Source organism: Equus asinus, chromosome 10 (assembly GCF_041296235.1).
Source record: "Equus asinus isolate D_3611 breed Donkey chromosome 10, EquAss-T2T_v2, whole genome shotgun sequence".
NCBI classification, from domain to species: Eukaryota; Metazoa; Chordata; class Mammalia; order Perissodactyla; family Equidae; genus Equus; species Equus asinus.
Genome location: NC_091799.1, coordinates 9,529,826 through 9,548,420, shown reverse-complemented (window position 1 = coordinate 9,548,420; position 18,595 = coordinate 9,529,826). Strand labels below are relative to the sequence as shown.

The 18,595-nt window shown below is 52.1% G+C and overlaps 1 protein-coding gene across 9 annotated transcripts in view; it reads left to right on the top strand.

Annotated features, from left to right (window-relative positions):
- Positions 1 to 18,595, top strand: part of CACNA1B (calcium voltage-gated channel subunit alpha1 B) — a 198,276-nt gene that overhangs the window by 132,133 nt on the left and 47,548 nt on the right. For 8 of the 9 annotated variants that reach the window (XM_070518200.1, XM_070518198.1, XM_044778229.2 and 5 more), the window contains exons 22-31: positions 842 to 971; positions 1,334 to 1,393; positions 2,612 to 2,718; positions 5,559 to 5,655; positions 7,297 to 7,457; positions 10,172 to 10,309; positions 11,415 to 11,616; positions 11,947 to 12,111; positions 12,456 to 12,566; positions 13,001 to 13,084. In XM_070518200.1, coding sequence (XP_070374301.1) covers positions 842 to 971; positions 1,334 to 1,393; positions 2,612 to 2,718; positions 5,559 to 5,655; positions 7,297 to 7,457; positions 10,172 to 10,309; positions 11,415 to 11,616; positions 11,947 to 12,111; positions 12,456 to 12,566; positions 13,001 to 13,084 — 1,255 coding nt within the window. The remainder of the gene's footprint in view (positions 1 to 841; positions 972 to 1,333; positions 1,394 to 2,611; positions 2,719 to 5,558; positions 5,656 to 7,296; positions 7,458 to 10,171; positions 10,310 to 11,414; positions 11,617 to 11,946; positions 12,112 to 12,455; positions 12,567 to 13,000; positions 13,085 to 18,595) is intronic. The other variant, XM_044778228.2, reaches the window with a different exon arrangement.

The following is an 18,595-nucleotide window of genomic DNA, read 5'->3' as shown; positions in this document are numbered from 1 at the left end:
TGGGGCAGCGATGAGCCTGTGGAGGCAGAGGTGGGAGGGGCAGGTTGCAGAGGTAGCGCTGGGAGTGCACCTCCCTGGCAGTGGCAGGAGGAGCAGTCTTGCCCTGTGTTCATTACGGCTCTCCCCTCTCGTCACTGGGGTCAGCTTCACTGTTCCCCAGAGGGGCCTTCCCTGACCTCTTGGTCACTGTCTCCTACAGTGTTGTAGCATTTGTCAGCGTCTGAGAGTCTCCTGTGGGTTTATGTCTGCACTGTTACTGGCGTCCTGTTCACCACTGTGCCCCGGTGTCCAGAATATGCCTGAGCAGAGCAGAACAGTGGTCAGTAATGCCAACTGGTGAGCGAGGTGGACAGGTGACTGAAATACAGGTGTGCACAGTCAGCTCTGGGGGCTCAGCAAAGGACACCACACCCAGCACAGCTGGGGAAGTCTCCGGGGGCCTGCTTTCCCCAGGAGTGTTGGTATTCAGCCTCTTCTTCTTTGCACAGCTCCCTCCATCCCACCTGCAGCAAACCTGTAATCCTGTAAAGGCAGGGCAGTCCACACACAGTAGGTAAAAGCGTGGGCATGGCTGTGCTCCAAAAGAATGTCAGGCCGACAAACAGAACCAGACCAATTTGGCTGCCAGCTGCTGTTCACTGCCCCTGCCGTGGCTTTGGCAGCCTCCCCACCCCTCTTCCTGGAACGCCCTCTCAAGAATCTGAGTCACCTGGCCACTGCTTCCTGACCATGGACACTTAGCAGAAACACCTTCCTGCAGGGAAAGGCCAAGCCCGTGCTCTGTAGGGGGCCCAGCCTGGTCTCTCTGTGGCCTCCTGGTGATCCGTACTTTGCCCTCTAGGCTCCGCCGCTTCTGCCATTACATCGTGACCATGCGGTACTTCGAGATGGTCATTCTTGTGGTCATTGCCCTGAGCAGCATCGCCCTGGCCGCCGAGGATCCTGTGAGGACAGACTCGCCCCGGAACAATGTGAGTGGGGCTGTCAGACTGTGGAGGGCGTGGTGGTCCCAGGGTCCTGTCTGCTCACTGGGCACCCCTTCTCTCTCTGGGAGTGTGGGGATGAAGGTCTGGGGATGCTACCTGGTCCAGCCCCATGTTAGAGACGGGAAGAGTGGAGATGTGCCTGGGATCAGAGCCAGGGCTGCTGCCACAGGGTACTGTTCCCACAGGGGCACTCGCCAAGTCTTCCCTCCCAATGACTGCTGCCCATGGGTCCCCCAGCTGATGGGTTATCTGCTAAGAGGCCTGGAGGAGAAACCCGGAGCCTCTGACATGGCCCTGGTTCAAGCTTCTGGCCTAGCCTTCGTGAATAACCTTCCTTTTGTTTCTAGGCTCTAAAGTACATGGACTACATTTTCACAGGCGTCTTCACCTTTGAGATGGTGATGAAGGTGAGATACTTGGTTGCCCTGGTGACCCTGCGCTTTGCACATCCTCCCTTATGGCTGAGATGGGGTGGGGCTTGTAACCTCTTACGAAGGCGTGTGGTGGGTGTGCCCTGGGTGTGTGCTCAGTGAGAGAACGTGTGTTCATGTGTGCAGTGATGTGAGGGCACACACACCTGCAGTACAGGTTTTGTCTTGTGGAGACAAGAGGCCATCGTTCGCTGAGGGTTCCTCACAGCGTCACATCAGCCCTGGGAGTGCTCGCCTATGCCTGTCTCCACGGCACCTCCACCTCAGGGCTACCGCTCCCCAAGGTGCGGGTGTGGGCTCAGCTCTGCCCTCAGGGTTGTCTCGTGACAGCAGAAGAGGGCCCTGACAGCAGGCGGGGAAGAAAGAGAGCTTGGGGAGAGGACAGTGGCCTCCAGCTCAAAGATCATGGCAAGTGGGTGCTGAAGACTTTGGTTTAGAAGAATGGTAGTGTTTGGTGGTAGATTAAGAGTTGGCCATTTCGTTGTGACCTTTGTTTTCTGTCTGTAGGTATTGACAGGTGTTGCTCCCTTGTCGATGTCTGACAAGTGGCTGGTGCTTGTATTTACACAGGTGTGCGTTCACTGTGGTTGAATGTGCACGTGTGTGCAATCTCTGACTGCACTGCAGCTTCACGTGTGCCCACGTGCGTGACTCGGGGCGGCTTTTCTTGTGTGTGTGCCTCTGGTTCTTCATTTACCCTTGCAAACTCCTGGTCATCCCGTTTTACAGATGAGGAAGCTGAGACTTAGGGACATTAAGATTCTTGCCCAAAATCATAGCTCCAGGAGTGGCAGAGTCAGGTCCCTGTCAATCCCACCAGCTCTTCCTCCTGCTGCACGGAGCTGACCCTCTGAGGGTCTGAGCTCCCTGGGGCTGTGTGTGCCTGCAGCCCAGCAATGGAGGAGGGTCTCATTCAGGCTCCAGGGGAGTTGGGGGCCCAGGCAGGATCTATTGACCATGTAGGTCAAGGTGGGGGCAATTGCATTGAGGTCCAAAGGTCCATTGAAGCCCTCAGAGGGCATGACCTGGGTCATGTCCCCTCGCCTGACAGGGCGTGACCTGGGCTGCATCCCCTCCTGTGGCAGGGCGTGACCTGGAGTAGCATCCTTACCCCCAACCCCATGACTCTGAAGCCTGGCTCTGTTTTGCTTTTCTGAAATCTTCTGCACCCTAAAGTGTGTTTCTCCCCTGAAGATGATCGACTTGGGTCTGCTGCTGCACCCTGGGGCCTACTTCCGAGACCTGTGGAATATTCTGGACTTCATTGTGGTCAGTGGGGCCCTGGTGGCGTTTGCCTTCTCGTAAGTACCCACGTTTGCTGTGGATCTGGCTGGCCACAGTTCCCAGAGCCGTGACGAGGTGTCGGGTGAGGGGAGGAGGGCTCCATCGGCCCTCTGGGCTGTCTGTAGCCCACCCCTGTCTGCATGGGGCTGGGCTGTGTGGTCAGGAGGACCTCATGCCCATCGATCCCTGGCGCAGCCCATAGTTCTACCATTGGGTGGGCAGGCGTCTGGCTTGTTTAGTGTCTGCTCTCGGGTCCTTCAGAATATCGTGACCTGCCCTGACCTCAGCTGCACTGCCTGGTCAGCCAGAGCTGGTGGGTGCTGGTGGGTGTCTTCCCCCATCAGGAAGTTAGGCCATCTTCTCTGGCTCCCTAGTGAGCAGCATTCAGCCCTGTTGTGGCTGGGCCTGGATTGACTCCCTCATACCCTGCGTGGCAGCGGGCGTGAGGCAGGTATGGGGGGCTTGGGTAGAGCTGGGGGGTAAATGCAGGGGGAAGTGGTGGGGTGAGACCCAGAGATAAGGAAGACCCCCAGTGGATGCAGATACTGAGGGATGGTTTCATCTTCTCGGAGCCATGGGGAAGGCACAGGCTGAGCTGTGCCTGGGGAGGCCTCCTCACTGACTCTCTTCTCTTTGTCTCTCTGTTGCTGGACTCTCAATAGGAGCTTCATGGGGTAATGCCTTCCCTCTGTCCCCTCCCACTGCCCACATCATAGTGCACTGACAGGCCCCTTGTGGGCCATTTCATCACCATGCCTCACCTCCACTCCTCCTTCTCTTCCTCCTCCTCCGCTTCCTCCTCCTCCTCCAACTCCTCCGGGCTGCATGCTTCCAGGAACCATGTCCCTGGGTGGCGTGTTCCTGCCTTGCCTGTGGGGACCCGGTAGGGCTAGGATTGGGGCTGGCCAGCCCTTAGTAAGGAGGTACCTGGTGAGCAGGGAGTCCTGAGGGAGTGCTGGAGGCTTGGAATATGGTCCTGGAAGGCAGTGAGGGCTCCAGGTGGGAGCTGCTGTGTGACCAGGGCTGCCGGGATGTTGGACATCCTGAGGCATTTTCCCCCATGTCCCTTCTCCAGAATCTTGGCTGTCTTTCCTCTTTCTTCTCCACGACTTCCTCCTGCACTCCATCTCCTTTGGGGGACATAACCAACCCTCTTTCTGTATGAAGGAGGTGACAACTTTGCCAGCGTCAGTCAGGGACCCTGGGAGTGAGAGGGAGGGGAGTGGTCACATCCAGCCAGGCGGCCTCAGCAGGAGAAAGGCTCTGGGCTGGCAGGAGAGAAGTACAGCCTTGAGACATTCAGGACACAGGTGCCTGGGGGGCTGCCTGCCCCTCCAGGTCTGCCTCCTCCGCAGGCCTCCCTGTCTACTCTTCTCCTGGTGCTAGTCTCAGGGGGCAGCGGAGGAAGCTGGTTTGGGGGTGCGGGTGAGCACACTGCAGTGATGGAACAGCCAATGACTGTCGGGAGGCTGGGTGTTCCCGCCTGGAAGCTTGGTGTTTCAGGAGGAGTCTGGTGTGATCCTGGAGTGTGGGCCCTGGCTGAGTCTTGGGAGAGAATAGGGGACTGGGCCTGAGCTCTCCTTTCCCCACAGAGCCCTCCTGGGCCTTGCAGCTTGTACTCCAGAGCTTGGCTGCAGTCCAAGGAAGGCCATGGGGCCAGTCCCCTCCCCAGTGCAGGCTCCTGGGGAGCCTGGGGGAAGTGGCCTCTGAGCAGAATGGGAGAGAGACCCCAGTCCTGAGCCCTCAGCCTCTGCCCCTGCAGGTGGACTGTGGCCTTGCTTCTGAGGGAAACGGGAAACCTTGAAGGCCTCTCAGGAGACCCTCCCCTCACATTCCTGCTCTGACTTCTGGTTGGTGGAAGGGCCAGCCCCAGAGTCTGACAATTCTTGGGCCCCTGGCAGCCTGAGGGAGCCACTTGGGTGTGCTCTGGCTTCCTCTGTGAGGGGACCTGATCTGGGTTCAATGTCCTGGACTTCTAGCTTGTTTCTGGTGCCTAGAGTTTTCTTTACCTTTCTTCCTGTCTTACCCACCCTCCCCGTGTTTGGGCTTTCTTGTCTGCTTCTTTCTTGATGCCTTGATATCTCCATCTGCTTCTCTTGGTCTCTCTGGGCTCTTTCCCCCTCTCTAGTTCTTCCTCTCTCCCTTGGTCTGTCTTTCTTTGTCCACCCCTGTCTCTTGCATTGCCTCTGTATTCCTCTAACTTTGTCTCTTTCTTACACTCCCTCCCTCCCTCCCTCCAGGCCTCCCATCCTTTTCCGCCTCTCCTTCCCTGTCAGTTTTACATCATCTGGAGGAGTGTTAGGACAATTGAGAGAGGACATGATCCAGCAGAGAGCTCCAGACATGTCCCCTGACCTCCCTTTACCAGGAGTGAAAAGCAGGGGAAACTGGCCCTTCCAGAAGGCTCTGGCACCAGTGGACATGGTGGCACATTGCTGTGGGCTTCCACGTGCTGGCCCCAGGCTAGGCCTACGATCCTGGTGCAGGCCTCTCCTCACCTCTTTATTCCCACTGCTGGTCTCAGCACAGCAGTGAAGCTGGTTGGGGGGTGGCTGTTAGGGGAGTGCTGGGAGAATGGGTTCTTCCCCCCTGGAAGCTCAGCTCTCCCTGGACACCAGGTGCTGCTGACCCGGCCCTGGCCCTTGTCCACTCGGCCGACACCTTGGCCAGGCTGCCTGGAGGAGAACACGCACTGGCCTGTGGCTCCTGCAGGGCCAAGGCTTCCCTGCTCCTAGACCCTCTGCCCTGGGGCCCAAGACGAAATGCACAGGGAGTGTGACCCAGACTGCAGGAGCTTCATGGGAGCTGGCCACAGTGTGCGTCCTGCCTGTCTGCATGTGTGGCTTCTCCCTTCTAGAGGATCCAAAGGGAAAGACATCAACACCATCAAGTCTCTGAGAGTCCTGCGCGTCCTACGGCCCCTCAAGACCATTAAACGGCTGCCTAAGCTCAAGGTGAGAGCCTTGAGATGGAACTTGAGGAGTGTGCAGGGCTGTGTGTGAGTGTGCATGCACGTGCGAATATGGGCATGTGTGTACACGTATGTTTGCTGTTCATGTGTGCACATGTAGGTGTGTATGTGTGCGTGTGCTTATGCATGTGTATGCTCTGTGCACATGTATGTATGTGCAGTGTGCTGTGCCTGTGTGTGTACATGTTTATAAGTAACTGGCCCATCCTGCTGCAGCTTCCCATCTGGAGTGGAGATGAGCAGAGCTGAGAGGAGGCCCCAGATTAATTTTTCTCAGATTGTGCATTGTGTGGGTGGGAGGGACTCTCTCAGCTCTATGGCCCTCCCCCAAGAAGAGCTTGTTTCCAGTGGTGTCCTGTCAGGCTCCTCTTCCTTGACCCAACAGCACCAGGTGGGACAGCATCTTTTCACCCACAGCTGCAGTACAGCGGGGAGGGGCTGCTGAGAGGCAGAGGATCGTGGGGGAGATGCAGGGAGGGCAGGGGCTCCCGAGAAGTGGTTGTTGGGCTGGGCACTAAGTGCTGTGTATGGCTGAGGTTCTGGATAAGGGAAAGAATGTGAACTCAAACACTTAGAACTGTGCTAAAATTTGATAATTATTGAGCTTGTGCTAGATACTGTGTGAAATGCTTTATGTCTGTAAACTCATTTAATCCTCCAAAACCGTGTGCAGTAAAGTATTATGAGCAGCTTGGAAGTGCAAGCCTTGGAGACGTTAAGCAATGTGGGGATTATAGGAGGCGCTTTGCCTAGAGCCTGTGTGTGAAGGGACAGGCTGAGAGGTGACCTGCAGGCAGCCGGAGGCCCTCTGTGCCAAGTAGGGTCTTAGACCTGGTCTGTCAGGTAAAGGGTGCCATGGGCACTGTGCAGGTGGGCAGTGTCTGCATTTGCTGAGGCAGCTGCTGGTGTTGGGAGTGTGCCTGGCAGTGTCTCGGGAGATGGTTGGGGATCTGCCGGTTTGCACAGCCAGAGCACGACAGGGCTTCTCCTCAGCTCTGGGAAAGAGGGGCTAGGGCTAGGGTCAGCACTACTGGCAGTGCAGGGAAAGCTGAGCTTCCAGAGGGAAAAGAACCTGAGAGAAAGCCCAGGCAGTGGTGGTAACAGGTGACAGAGTCACCTCTGGGCCACCCAGCGTGCCAAAACTCCCTGGAGCTGGCCACAGCATCACTGCTTTTCTGCCCTGTGTTGGTTCCCACTGATGGGCAAAGTGTGATCTGCTGGCAGGGCCCAGGTGCAGGAGCTGGGGTTTGGCCACATACCCAGCTCCACTCCTTTCTCTCTGTTGTCGGCCCCTCCTGACATGGGTCAGCCTGGCTCCAGGTCACCCTTGCTTACGTGGCCTAACCCAGACCTGCAGCACCAGGTTCTCCTCATCATCCAGCCCATCTGCCCCGCGCTGCCTCTTGTAGCACCTCCTGCCCACTCCATGAAGTCCAAGATGGCCCCTCCTGAGAGAAAGAGAACATCAGGCAGCTTTCTCTGCCAAGGCAGCCTGCAGCAGAGCCTTTCTACGGTTATGGGCCTCAGGACCTTGCAAGGTCCTCCAATGCCCAGGGGGCCCTGGAGGTTCTGAGCCTGGGTGCCCTGCCCTTCCCCTCACGGCTCCATCCCCCCTCCCCACCAGGCTGTGTTTGACTGTGTGGTGAACTCTCTGAAGAACGTCCTCAACATCCTGATTGTCTACATGCTCTTCATGTTCATATTTGCTGTCATCGCGGTGCAGCTCTTCAAAGGGAAGTTTTTCTACTGCACTGACGAGTCCAAGGAGCTGGAGAGGGACTGCAGGTAAACCAAGGCAGGGCTGGGAGCAGGGGTGCAGCTCCGTGATGCAGAGAACAGCTGCAAAGCCAGCAGTGGGAATGCCCTGTGAGGGCTCTGGGAGGAGCCTGCTTGGGACGTACCCCAGAGCAGGGGAGTGTGCCTTTGTCCCCAGGGCTGCACCAACCCAGCACGTCCTCCTCAGTAGAGTCAGGGAGCAGCCATGTCTGATGGACATGCTCTTCCTGCCTGCTGACATCCAGGGAGCTCATGGGAGCCCTGGGGCAATGCTGGAGGTCTCTGTAAATCCTGGAGGTCTGAGCTGGGCCCTGAGGACAGAGGCACTGCCCAGTGGCCACTTTGACCATCATTGTAGGCCTCAGGCCTTTCTGGGCCCAGGCCCATATCAGAGCAGATAGGAGAGGCGCCCTCAGGGAGGAACCAGGGGAATGGAGGTGGTGCCAGCGTGGACGCTAAGTAAGGCAGCACGGGCAGCTCCTTCCCCACCCATGGGCGATGGCCCGGTTGTCTCTGTAATATTCTCCTGTATGGAAATGGCACCACTTGCGTATCCACTCTGTGACTGATGGGCATGTGGGTTGTTTTCTAGTTCGAGGCTCTCCTGAGCAGTGCTGCTGTGACTATCCAGTACATGTCTGTTGGGGGCACATGTGCACAGTTCCAGGAGTGGCAGTCTAGGAGTGGAATTGCTGGGTTGTGGACTGTGCTTATGTTCAGCTTTTGTAGGTGCTGCCAGATTCTTGTGTAAAATCACACTCCCACCAGCATGGATGAGAGCTCCAGTACTCCACATCCTGCTATAGTTGGCATCTTCTGTCTTTTGCTTTTTAGCCTTTCTGGTTCAGGGATTCTGACATTTCTCTGTGGTTTCATTTGCACCTGTGTGATGACCAGTGAGGCTGAGCACCTTTTCCCAGATGGACTGACCACTTGGATGTTGCTTCCTTGGAAATGTCTGTGCCAGCCTTTGCCAATTTTCCTGTGTGGGTTCTCTGTCTCTTTCTGGTTGATTTGTAGGAAATCTTTAAGGTCCTGGATAGGAGTCCTTTGCCAGATCTACTCTTTTAGTGATGTCTTTTAAAGAACAAAGTCATGATTGTAACATAGTACACTTGCCTTTTTTTATGTTTTTACTTTTTGTATCCTGTTTAAGAAATCCATCCCAAGGTCAGGTAGATGTCCCCTTTTGTTTTCCACAAAAAGTTTTCGTTTTGTCTTCACATATAGACTGTGATCTATCTGGAGTTGGTTTTTGTTTGTTGTGTGAAGTATGGCTAAAGATAAATTTTCTGTAGATAGATATCCAGTTGACCTAGCACCATTTATTTGAAAAGACCATCTTTCCCCATTGCAATGGGGTCCTTTGTTTTTCACAAAAACAGCTTTATAGAGATATTATTTATATACCATACAATTCACCCATTGAAAGTGTACAATTCAGTGATTTTTAGTATATTCACAGAGTTGTGCAACCATCACCACAGTCAGTTTTAGAACATTTTCATCAGTTTAAAAAAACCCCACAAAAAAACCATCCCCTTTAGCTATCACCCCTACTTCCCCAGCCCCAGCCCCAAGCAACAACTAATCTATTTTCCGTCTCTATAGATTTCCCCATTCTGGACATTTCATATAAATTAAGTCATATGATATATGTTCTTTTGTGTCTAACCTCCTTCACTTAGCATATTGTTTTCAGGATTCATCCATGTTGTAGCACATGTCAGTACTCTATTCCCTTTTATGGTTGAATATTATTCCATTCTGTAGAGATGCCACATTTGTTATATTCATTCATCTGTTGATGATCATTTGGGTTGTTTCTACCTTTTGGCTATTATGATTAATGCTGCACTGAACACATGAATAAAGTTTTGTGTGGACAGATCTTTTCATTTCTTTTGAGTCTGTACCTAGAAACAGAATTGATGGGTCATATGGTAATTCTGTTTAACAGTTTCTGGAACTGCCAGACTGTTTTTCAACGAGGCTGAACCATTTTATATTCCCACCAGCAATGTATGAGAGTTCTGATTTCTCCACATCCTTGTCAACACTTATTATTTTCCTTTTTAAAAATTTAAATACCTAGTGGGTATAAAGTGGTGGCTCATTGCAGTTTTGATTTGCGTTTCCCTGATGACCTGTGATGTTGAGCATCTTTTTGTGTGCTTATTGGCCATTTGTATGTCTTCTTCAAAGAAATATCTATTCGTATTTTTTACCAATTTTTAAATTGAGTTGTCTTTTTTATAATTGATATGGTAGTTCTTATATATTCTAGACGCAAGTCCCTTATCAGATAGATGGTCTTCAAATCCCATTCTGTGTATCGATGATGTCCTTTGAAGCACAAAACCTTTAAATTTTGATGAAGTCCAATGTGTCCACTTTTTTCCTCATGATTTTGGTGTCATATCTAAGAATCCATCCCCAAATCTGAGGCCCCTGTGTTTTCTTCTAAGAGTTTTATAGTTTTAGCTCTTACATTTAGGTCTTTGTTTGACTTTGAGTTAATTTCTGTATATGGAGTCAGGTAGGGATCCAGCTTCATTCTCTTGCATGTGGAAATCCAGTTTTTCTAGCACCATCATTGAAGAGACTGTTCTTTCTCCATTGAATGGGCAACCTTTTTTCAGACACAAGTTAACTGTAGACACATGGGTTTATTTGGGTCCTTTGTGTTTAATCTCTAACCTCCTCTGTTTTCCCATTCCTAGGGGTCAGTATTTGGATTATGAGAAGGAGGAAGTGGAAGCTCAACCACGGCAGTGGAAGAAATATGACTTTCACTATGACAACGTGCTCTGGGCTCTGCTGACACTGTTCACGGTGTCCACGGGAGAAGGGTGGCCCATGTGAGTACTCATTTGGTGTATCGTGGCTGGTCAGGGTAGAGCAAGGGGCGGAAGGGCAGGAAGCCCAGATTCTGTGTCCGTTTGTGTTTCAGTCACTCAGCAAACACCCCGTAGGTTCTTACCTACCAGGTGAGATGTGGCCCTGCCCTCCAAGAGTGGGCAGCCTGGAGGAGAGGAGAAGATTAAACCAAAAGACGCAGCATAGTGATCTCCTGAAAGTCCTTTTTGAGTGGCTGGAGGCCAGAGGGGGAATGGGACTCTTGGTATCTCCCTGTGCTAGCCCTCTGGCCTCAGTGAAATGCAGCCAGAGGGTTGTATGCATTCAGTGGCACACTGAATGGCAGGGGGCTTCCTTTGGGGCTGGGAAGACCACCCATTGGAAGGTATGATCGATGATCTGGCAGGAGACCCTGCTGAGCCCTGGGCTTTCTGAAGGCAGGTAAAGCTGGGCATGAGCAGGTGAGCTGGGCATGAGCTGGAGAGTTGGGTGTGAGCTGGGTGTGAGCTGGAGAGTTGGATGTGAGCTGGTGGGCTGGGCATAAACTGGAGTATTGGGTGTGAGCTGGGTGTGAGCTGGAGAGTTGGGTGTGAGCTGGAAGTTGGATGTGAGCTGGTGGGCTGGGCATAAACTGGAGTATTGGGTGTGAGCTGGGTGTGAGCAGGTAGGCTGGGTATGAGCAGGTGAGCTAGGAGTGGGTGGGTAGACTGAGTGTGAGCAGGTGGGCTGGTTGTGAGCGAGTGGGCTGGGTGTGAGCGAGTGGGCTGGGTGTGAGCTGAGAATGAGCAGGGCAGGGCAGAACTGCTAGGCCTCTTCTACCTCTCCTTCTGGGGATAGGCCCTCAGCCACCCAGAGTCTCTGCCCTTGGAGGTCCTGTAAGAGCTCTGAGTACAAACCCTGTTGGGATGGTGGCCCACCTCCAGGAGGGATGGCAGCCACATGCACCAGGCTTGGGCTCACAGCATAGCAGAGCCGTCCCTGGGCTCAGTCCCATCTCCTCGCACCGTCTCTGGGCCCTGGTGTGGAAACCTTACCTGGGGTGCATGTCATGATTCCTGGGCTGTGTCCTCATGGGTCCCCTGATGCCGGGTGTTTGCTCTTGCCCAGGGTGCTGAAACACTCAGTGGATGCCACCTATGAGGAACAGGGCCCAAGCCCTGGGTACCGCATGGAGTTGTCCATCTTCTATGTGGTCTACTTTGTGGTCTTCCCCTTCTTCTTTGTCAACATCTTCGTGGCCTTGATCATCATCACCTTCCAGGAGCAGGGGGACAAGGTGATGTCTGAATGCAGCCTGGAGAAGAATGAGGTAGGTGGCTCCCTCTCCTGCCCTGTCTACATGTGTGCAGTGTACATTCTACTGGGTTCCCCGATGGGCAGTGTGGACAGGACTGTTGGGCTTCCCTTCTGCCTAGAAATCACTCATCGTCAGGGTCAGCTTTGGCTGCCGCTGTCCACCGGCACAGAGGCAGCGAGAGACTGTGTGTGGTTGGTTGGGGCTGCCTGGAGGAGGCCCAGATTCCTTCATTTTGCCTTCTCTCCTCAGGGCTCCCTGCGAGGATGAGGGGGACAGGTGCAGGGGATGCTGCAGTGTCAGGTTCCCCCTCTGAGTTCTCATTGCTCCTTTCTCCCTACATAGAGGGCTTGCATTGACTTTGCCATCAGCGCCAAGCCCCTGACGCGGTACATGCCCCAGAACAAACAGTCCTTCCAGTACAAGACGTGGACGTTTGTGGTGTCGCCACCCTTCGAGTACTTCATCATGGCCATGATAGCCCTCAACACAGTGGTGTTGATGATGAAGGTGTGTGGGGCCCAACATGGTTGCCAGCTGCCACCAGCCGGGGTTTGGGACCTGACTTAAGCCAGGCAGAGAGTCCTTCTTTCTGCTGATGGCGAGCTGGTGTTGCTCCATGTCCTGGGCAGCAAAGGGTGCCTGTGGATCCTGGTCCCCCTAGTTGTCCACGGGCTGAGACAGTGAGAAGTTTCTGGGAGGACACAGGGGGAGAATGGGGAGGGGCATCCCTGGGCTGGGCAGGTGTGTGGTTCTGTCTGCCCACTGTGCTCTGACAGGAGGTGACAGTGGTCCCCAGTGGGGTGTCCTGGGGCAGCTGAGCCTGTGGCCAATGGCACCCATTCCCCGGGCAGTTCTATGACGCACCCTACGAGTACGAGCTGATGTTGAAATGCCTGAACATTGTGTTCACATCCATGTTCTCCATGGAATGCGTGCTGAAGATCATCGCCTTTGGGGTGCTGGTATGTGCCTTGGCTCCCTCTTGGCCTTTTGGTGGCCAGCATCCTGGCTTTTCCTCTGTAGGGGGACCTTTGGGAACTCACAGTTTGGACCTGGGAATTCCCCGAGCTCCTGGGCACATGTAACACTGCAGGGGCCCTGGGAAGGGGTGGCTTCGACACTCTTGGCTGTCCGAGCTCTCCTCCAGAGCAGCTCCTGGAGGCAGCTGCGGCCAGACTCCCTCTCTCTGGACACAGGGCTCTCAGTCAGGCACCTGCCCAGGCCCAGAGGCATCTGTGTGCCTAGCTGTGGTGTCTGCTTACACTGGCTTTGTGCTGTCCCACCTGGGAGCCCATCTGTTCCCTCGCCCTTCTTGATTAGAGGCCACCTCCTGCAACTCCTCACCTGGCAGAGCCCTCACCAGCCGCTAGCACTAACTGCTCTTCTTTCTCTCTAGAACTACTTCAGAGATGCCTGGAATGTCTTTGACTTTGTCACTGTGCTGGGAAGTATTACTGATATTTTAGTAACAGAGATTGCGGTAAGTAGCATTTCCTGTCCCTCCTCCAGGGTCCCAAAGTGGTTTCCTTCTGGGGTACTCCTTCAGTGTGTCTCCAGGCCCTGGCTGTGCTAGCTCCTCCTCTCTAGAGCAAGGGTCCCTCAGGAGCCTCTGGGGAGAAGGGTTAGAGCCTCTCCAGAGGTGGAGTTTGGGGATTGAGTATTGTCTCAGCAAATGCTTTTTCTTGGATAAGAAAGTGGTTCCCAAAAGAGCTTCCAGGCTGATGGCCTGAGAATCACCTGGGAGCTCCCTGGTAACAACTCACCAGGAAGACAAGAATCTTTTAAATTTGTATGTGTCTAACAACTTGGCACCAAAAACAGAAACCAAAACCAATAAGAACTTAGAATATTTTAAAATACCAGGTTTCTTTTGCACATATATACATACATACATACATAACTGGAGATGCTCACTCTTATCGAAGATACATGGGGTATGTCTAAAAACTAACCAAGTGCTGGAACATAATCTTGACTCAACAGATTTCAAAGAATCTGAATCATAAAGCAATATTCTTTGAGTACAATGCATTAGGTTAGAATTAAATGGCAAAAAAATCTCATCTGTTTGTATTAGGTTGAACTCTCTAGGAGCAGACACTGAGATGAGGGTTCTCATGAAAGTTATTTCTTAGGCAAAAGCAGTAGAGAGAGATTTGGGGATACGTACGGGGAAGAGAAGGGCCGGAAATGCTGCGTCTCAAGCCAAGTGTTGAGGGGTAAATTTGGGCCCCCAAAGGGGCTCTGGAGACAGGGTGGTCACACCCTAGAGCTGCAGACTTTTACCTCTGGGCCCATTAGTCCTTGGCTAAGGGCTCAGACATCTCCGGCTCCCCTGAGTGCACCCCCAGTGCAGGTGATGCAGGCTCTGGTGGCCTGAGCTGTTGGGGATGAAGGGACATGAGGGGCCGTCATAATGGGGCCACCCTGGCCCTACTCAACTCTGCCCACACCCCATGCTGGTTTCCCATCACTCATTCTTCAGGATGGTGCTGGTCAGCATCTCTGGGAGAAGAGAGTTGGTAAGAGGAGCTAGAGCTCCCACTGCTGTTTTAGTCAGAGTTGAGCTGATGTTTATCATCTCATTCCACCTCTGCCCCTTCTGGAGTCCTCTGACCTGTGGCTAGCCTTCTGCTGCCCTTGTTCCTGGTCTGGTGAAGTGACCCAGACCTTTGCCCTGTACAGTCCAAGTCCCTGCTTGCCATATACTTATGTGGCTCTGGTGCCATAGTGATCCAGTCACAGCTAAGATTGGTCATAGGAGCATCTAGAAAGGCCCTGGTGAGCCCCCTGCTTTCCAGATAGACTTCTTTCTGTCTCTGTACAGCAGCAGCTCTGCCCTTTATGATAATCAGCATCAAATACTCTGGCCAGTATGGGAACTCTGCCTGCTGGTCCTCTGGCACGAGGAGCCCAAAGTGGCAGGGACCACCATGGCTTTGGTGTTCCACAGTGGAAGCTTTCCCCACGCCTTTGATCCAGGACCTCTAGATTCGCCAAACCTAAGCTTATGGGGATGATCAGGGCAAAGTTCACACTGGGGCGCTGAAGTGGTGGTGAGAGGGGCCACCTCCACTTCCACCCCTTGTTTCCTGGATCCATGCATTCTACCTACTGGGCACCCAGCACCATCTATTGGCCATCAGTTCATCGTGAACCCCATAAGGTATATCACTAAGCTGGCATTTTATCCTTGCCTATAAGAGGCTGTCTCAACATTTTAGCAGGCCTGAACCTCCTGAGTGATGTGGAACATGACATGCCAGCAGGCCCTCTGCTTGGTCTGTTGTGATGTTACATGGAGTCCTATGTTGGTAAATCTGGTACTAGTGCAGCCCAAGGTACTGCATCAGCAAAGGCACACCCACACCTGGGATATGAGTGACCCCAGGTGAGACAAATCACTGCTGTTTCCAGGTGACGGGATTCCCATGTAAGCGATTTACTGCCAAGTAGCTGGATGACAGCCTCAAGCTTAGTACCCCATAGAGGCCTAGTGTTGACCTCTGCTCATGGTAGACTGGACATTCAGCAGTGGCCATGGCTGAATCAGCCTTGCTAGGAGGGAGCCCAGCTGTTGGGCCCAGGCACAGCCTTCACCTTGGCCACCATGGCCACTCCATTCATGGATCCACTGTGTGAACATAGGGCTGGGGAGGATAGAGGTTGGCTGACATCTGTTGGTTGACTCATCCCGAAGCTTAGTTTTTAGTGCCTCTACAGCCATGGATACCCTCTGGTGGACATTGATCTGTAATGCAAAGACCTGCACATGGTGCCCAACCCAAGGTCCATCTGGATGCCTCATCCCCAAACCTCGTTTCCTCCAGAGGCTGGACCAAGCTTTAGCGCTTGTCTAGGATCCTGTAATCCTTACCACAGGCAACTTCTTTCTCCACACACACTGTGGCTGATCGGGTGCACCACCCAGAGCTCTGCCTCAACCTTCTGTCAGGCCATCCCTGCATGCAACTCTAGTGAGGCCTGCACCAATATTGAGGAGGTTGAGCCAAACCCCGCCCCTCCCCGGCCATTAACCAGGTTTAAGTGTTTCCTCCTAGTTTTAATGATCACCCCATGATGTGTTGGGCTGGGGGGTGAGCTGAGGAAGAGACAGTGGTGCAACAGAGGTGAGAGGCATGAGGACTGGGCCACCTGCCACGTCCCTGTACCTCTAGCTGTGCTTCGGTTTGGCCCTAGATATAGTACTTCTCTTGTTGGTGGGCCTGGTGCACACCACTCATGGGGAGAAGCTTTGGTGTCATGAACACGGCTGTCTCACGGTCAGACAGTCTCCACCAGGGTCCAGTAGCCAGGACTGGCCCCTTCCTTGACGTCTTCTGCAGGTGACATGGCTTTGCTCCAGAGTCCTAGGTGTCTGCACTGACTTTTCTATGGGCTTTCAGGACACTCCACACAGAATCTCTCTGTACCACAGACACCCCAGCACTGTGGGTCTGTGGAGTCTTCTGGCCCCAGTGGCAGGGCCCCTGAGGTTGCAGCATGGCTCTGCTGAGACCCCCTCTCTTGCTGGGAAACCTCTCAAACCTTGCAGCTTTGTGTCACCTGATAAATGGGTCGCAGCAGTATTGCCTGAGTGGTATGTGCTGTCTCCAAAATTCAAAGAAGCCTACCAGGAGTAAGAGGTGTGAGGTGCAATAACTACCCTGTCTTTTCACCTGGTGTCCATGTCCTGGTGTAGCGCACACCGCTGGATCCTAGTCTTACACGTTAGGTTTCTACCTAAAATATGAGGAAAGATCATTTCGATCCTGAACAAATTCTTCCAGAAAATAGGAAAAGAGTGAACATTCCCTAAGTGTTTGTATAAGACTAGTACAATCTTGACACAAAAGTTTTTAAGAAGATAGAGTATAAGAAAGGAAAAGCACGATCCACATTCACTCATTAATGCAGATGCAAAATCCACCCCCATGCATAAGCAACCCAAATCCGACAGTGCATAGGAAGGAAAGCGCCGTCAGGTTTGTCTCAGGAGCTTAAGGCTCCACATCAGAAAATCGATCACTATGATTTTCATTAACAGATAAAGGACACTGTTGACGTGATCCTGTCTTGGATGCAGAGAGGACATTCAAAAGTTTAAAATTTTATTCATGATAAAAACTATTAGCAATCTAGGAATTATTAACTCGATGAAGAGGATTTATCAAAAAGTCCTGTGGAAACGTTATGTATATAATGGTGAAATTTAGAAAGAATTCCCTTTAAAATCAGAAAAGGACAGTGATGCCTGTGACCACTCCTTCTTTTCAACATTGAACTCAGGTCCTGGCCAGTTAAGTAGATCAAGTGTCAGCTCCACGAGGCTAGAGGTTTCTTTTTTGTTCACCGTATTCCAATGCTTAGGATAGTGCCTGACGCTTTGTAGGTATTCAGTAAATACTTGTTGAATAAGACAAGAAAAATGAATAAAGCATCTAAAGATTAGAAAAGGAATAGGCGGGGGGCTGGCCCTGTGGCCGAGCAGTTAAGTTCACGTGCTCCGCTGCATGCGGCCCAGTGTTTCGTTGATTCGAATCCTGGGCGCGGACATGGTACTGCTCATCAAACCATGCTAAGGCGGCGTCCCACATGCCACAACTAGAAGGACCCACAACAAAGAATATACAACTATGTACCAGGGGGCTTTGGGGAGAAAAAGGAAAAAAATAAAATCTTTAAAAAAAAAGAAAGAAAAGGAATAGGCGACACTGTCATTATTCGCAGATAACAGTATTATTTATGGATGAAATCTAGAATAGTCTAAAATTAGAGTGTTTAGCAAAGTTGCTGAATGTGAGGTCATCCGAGTAGGTTGATTGCATTTCATTACAACATCAGCATCCTGACAATAAACCTAACACTTGTGGGCAAGATCTTTATGTGGAAAATTACTAAACTTGACTGAAAGATATCAAAGAAGACTTAAATAGATGGAGTTATATGTCATGTTAATTAATAAGTAGTGTCACTCTCAGAGAGACGATGATTCCCCCAAATTGTTCTGTAGATTCAATGTGATTTCAATAAAAATACCAATGATTTTGTTTCAGTTTTTGTTTTTCTGTCTGTTTTGGAACTTGACAAGCTGCTTCTAAAATTTATGAGAAATACCACAGGCTTCAGAATAGTCACTATCCTTAAGAAGAGGAAGGTGCTCGTGGGGTGGGAGGGAGGCTGCTCTGCAGCAGTGAGTCTGCCAAAGCCGTGCCGGGACTGCGTGCTGTTGGCACGGGTGAGCTGCACAAGCCATGGAGAGAGTCAGGAGCCTGGACTCAAACTCCCCAATGTCTAGGGACTCGCTTTGTGACCGAGGGCTCTGCTACCTAGTAGGGGACAGTTCAACAATCAATATGGGTGTGATTGATGATCAATATAGGGAAAAACAAATTGGATCTTGGTTCACACCATTCACAAAAACATCTGTTTCAAGTGGATGAAGAGACTTAAGTATGAGGCAAGACTTTAAAACTCTGAGAAGAAAATACAAGAGATTGTCTCTAAGACCTTGGGACTGGGGTGATTTGTGAAATGAAATCTATAAAGCCATAAATCTATACCAGCCATAACTGAAAAACATTCTGTAGAATATTTTCTGTTTATCAGAAGAAGCAAAGCAATCTATGAACAGGGAGAGGGTGCTTGCATCACATTCCGTCATTAATACATTTAAAAATATTTCGGTTGCCTGTCATGTGCTAAGCGCTATTCTAAGTGCTGGGAGAAAAGATAGTCTCTGCTCTTCTGGAGTTCCATTCTAGTAGGGAAGGCACACGCAGTCAGACAATGACAGGCACCAAGAGGAGGCAAAACAGAGGAGTGGGTGTGAGACGCTGGGGAGGTGGGGCAGGTTGGGACTTTGATGGTGTGTCCAGACCAGAGATGGTGACTTCTGAGTGAAGACATCTGGGCTTGTGAGGCAGCTGAGCAGGGGCGACTAAGGGGAACAGCTCGTGCAGAGGCCCTGAGCTGTATGCTGCCCCTGCGT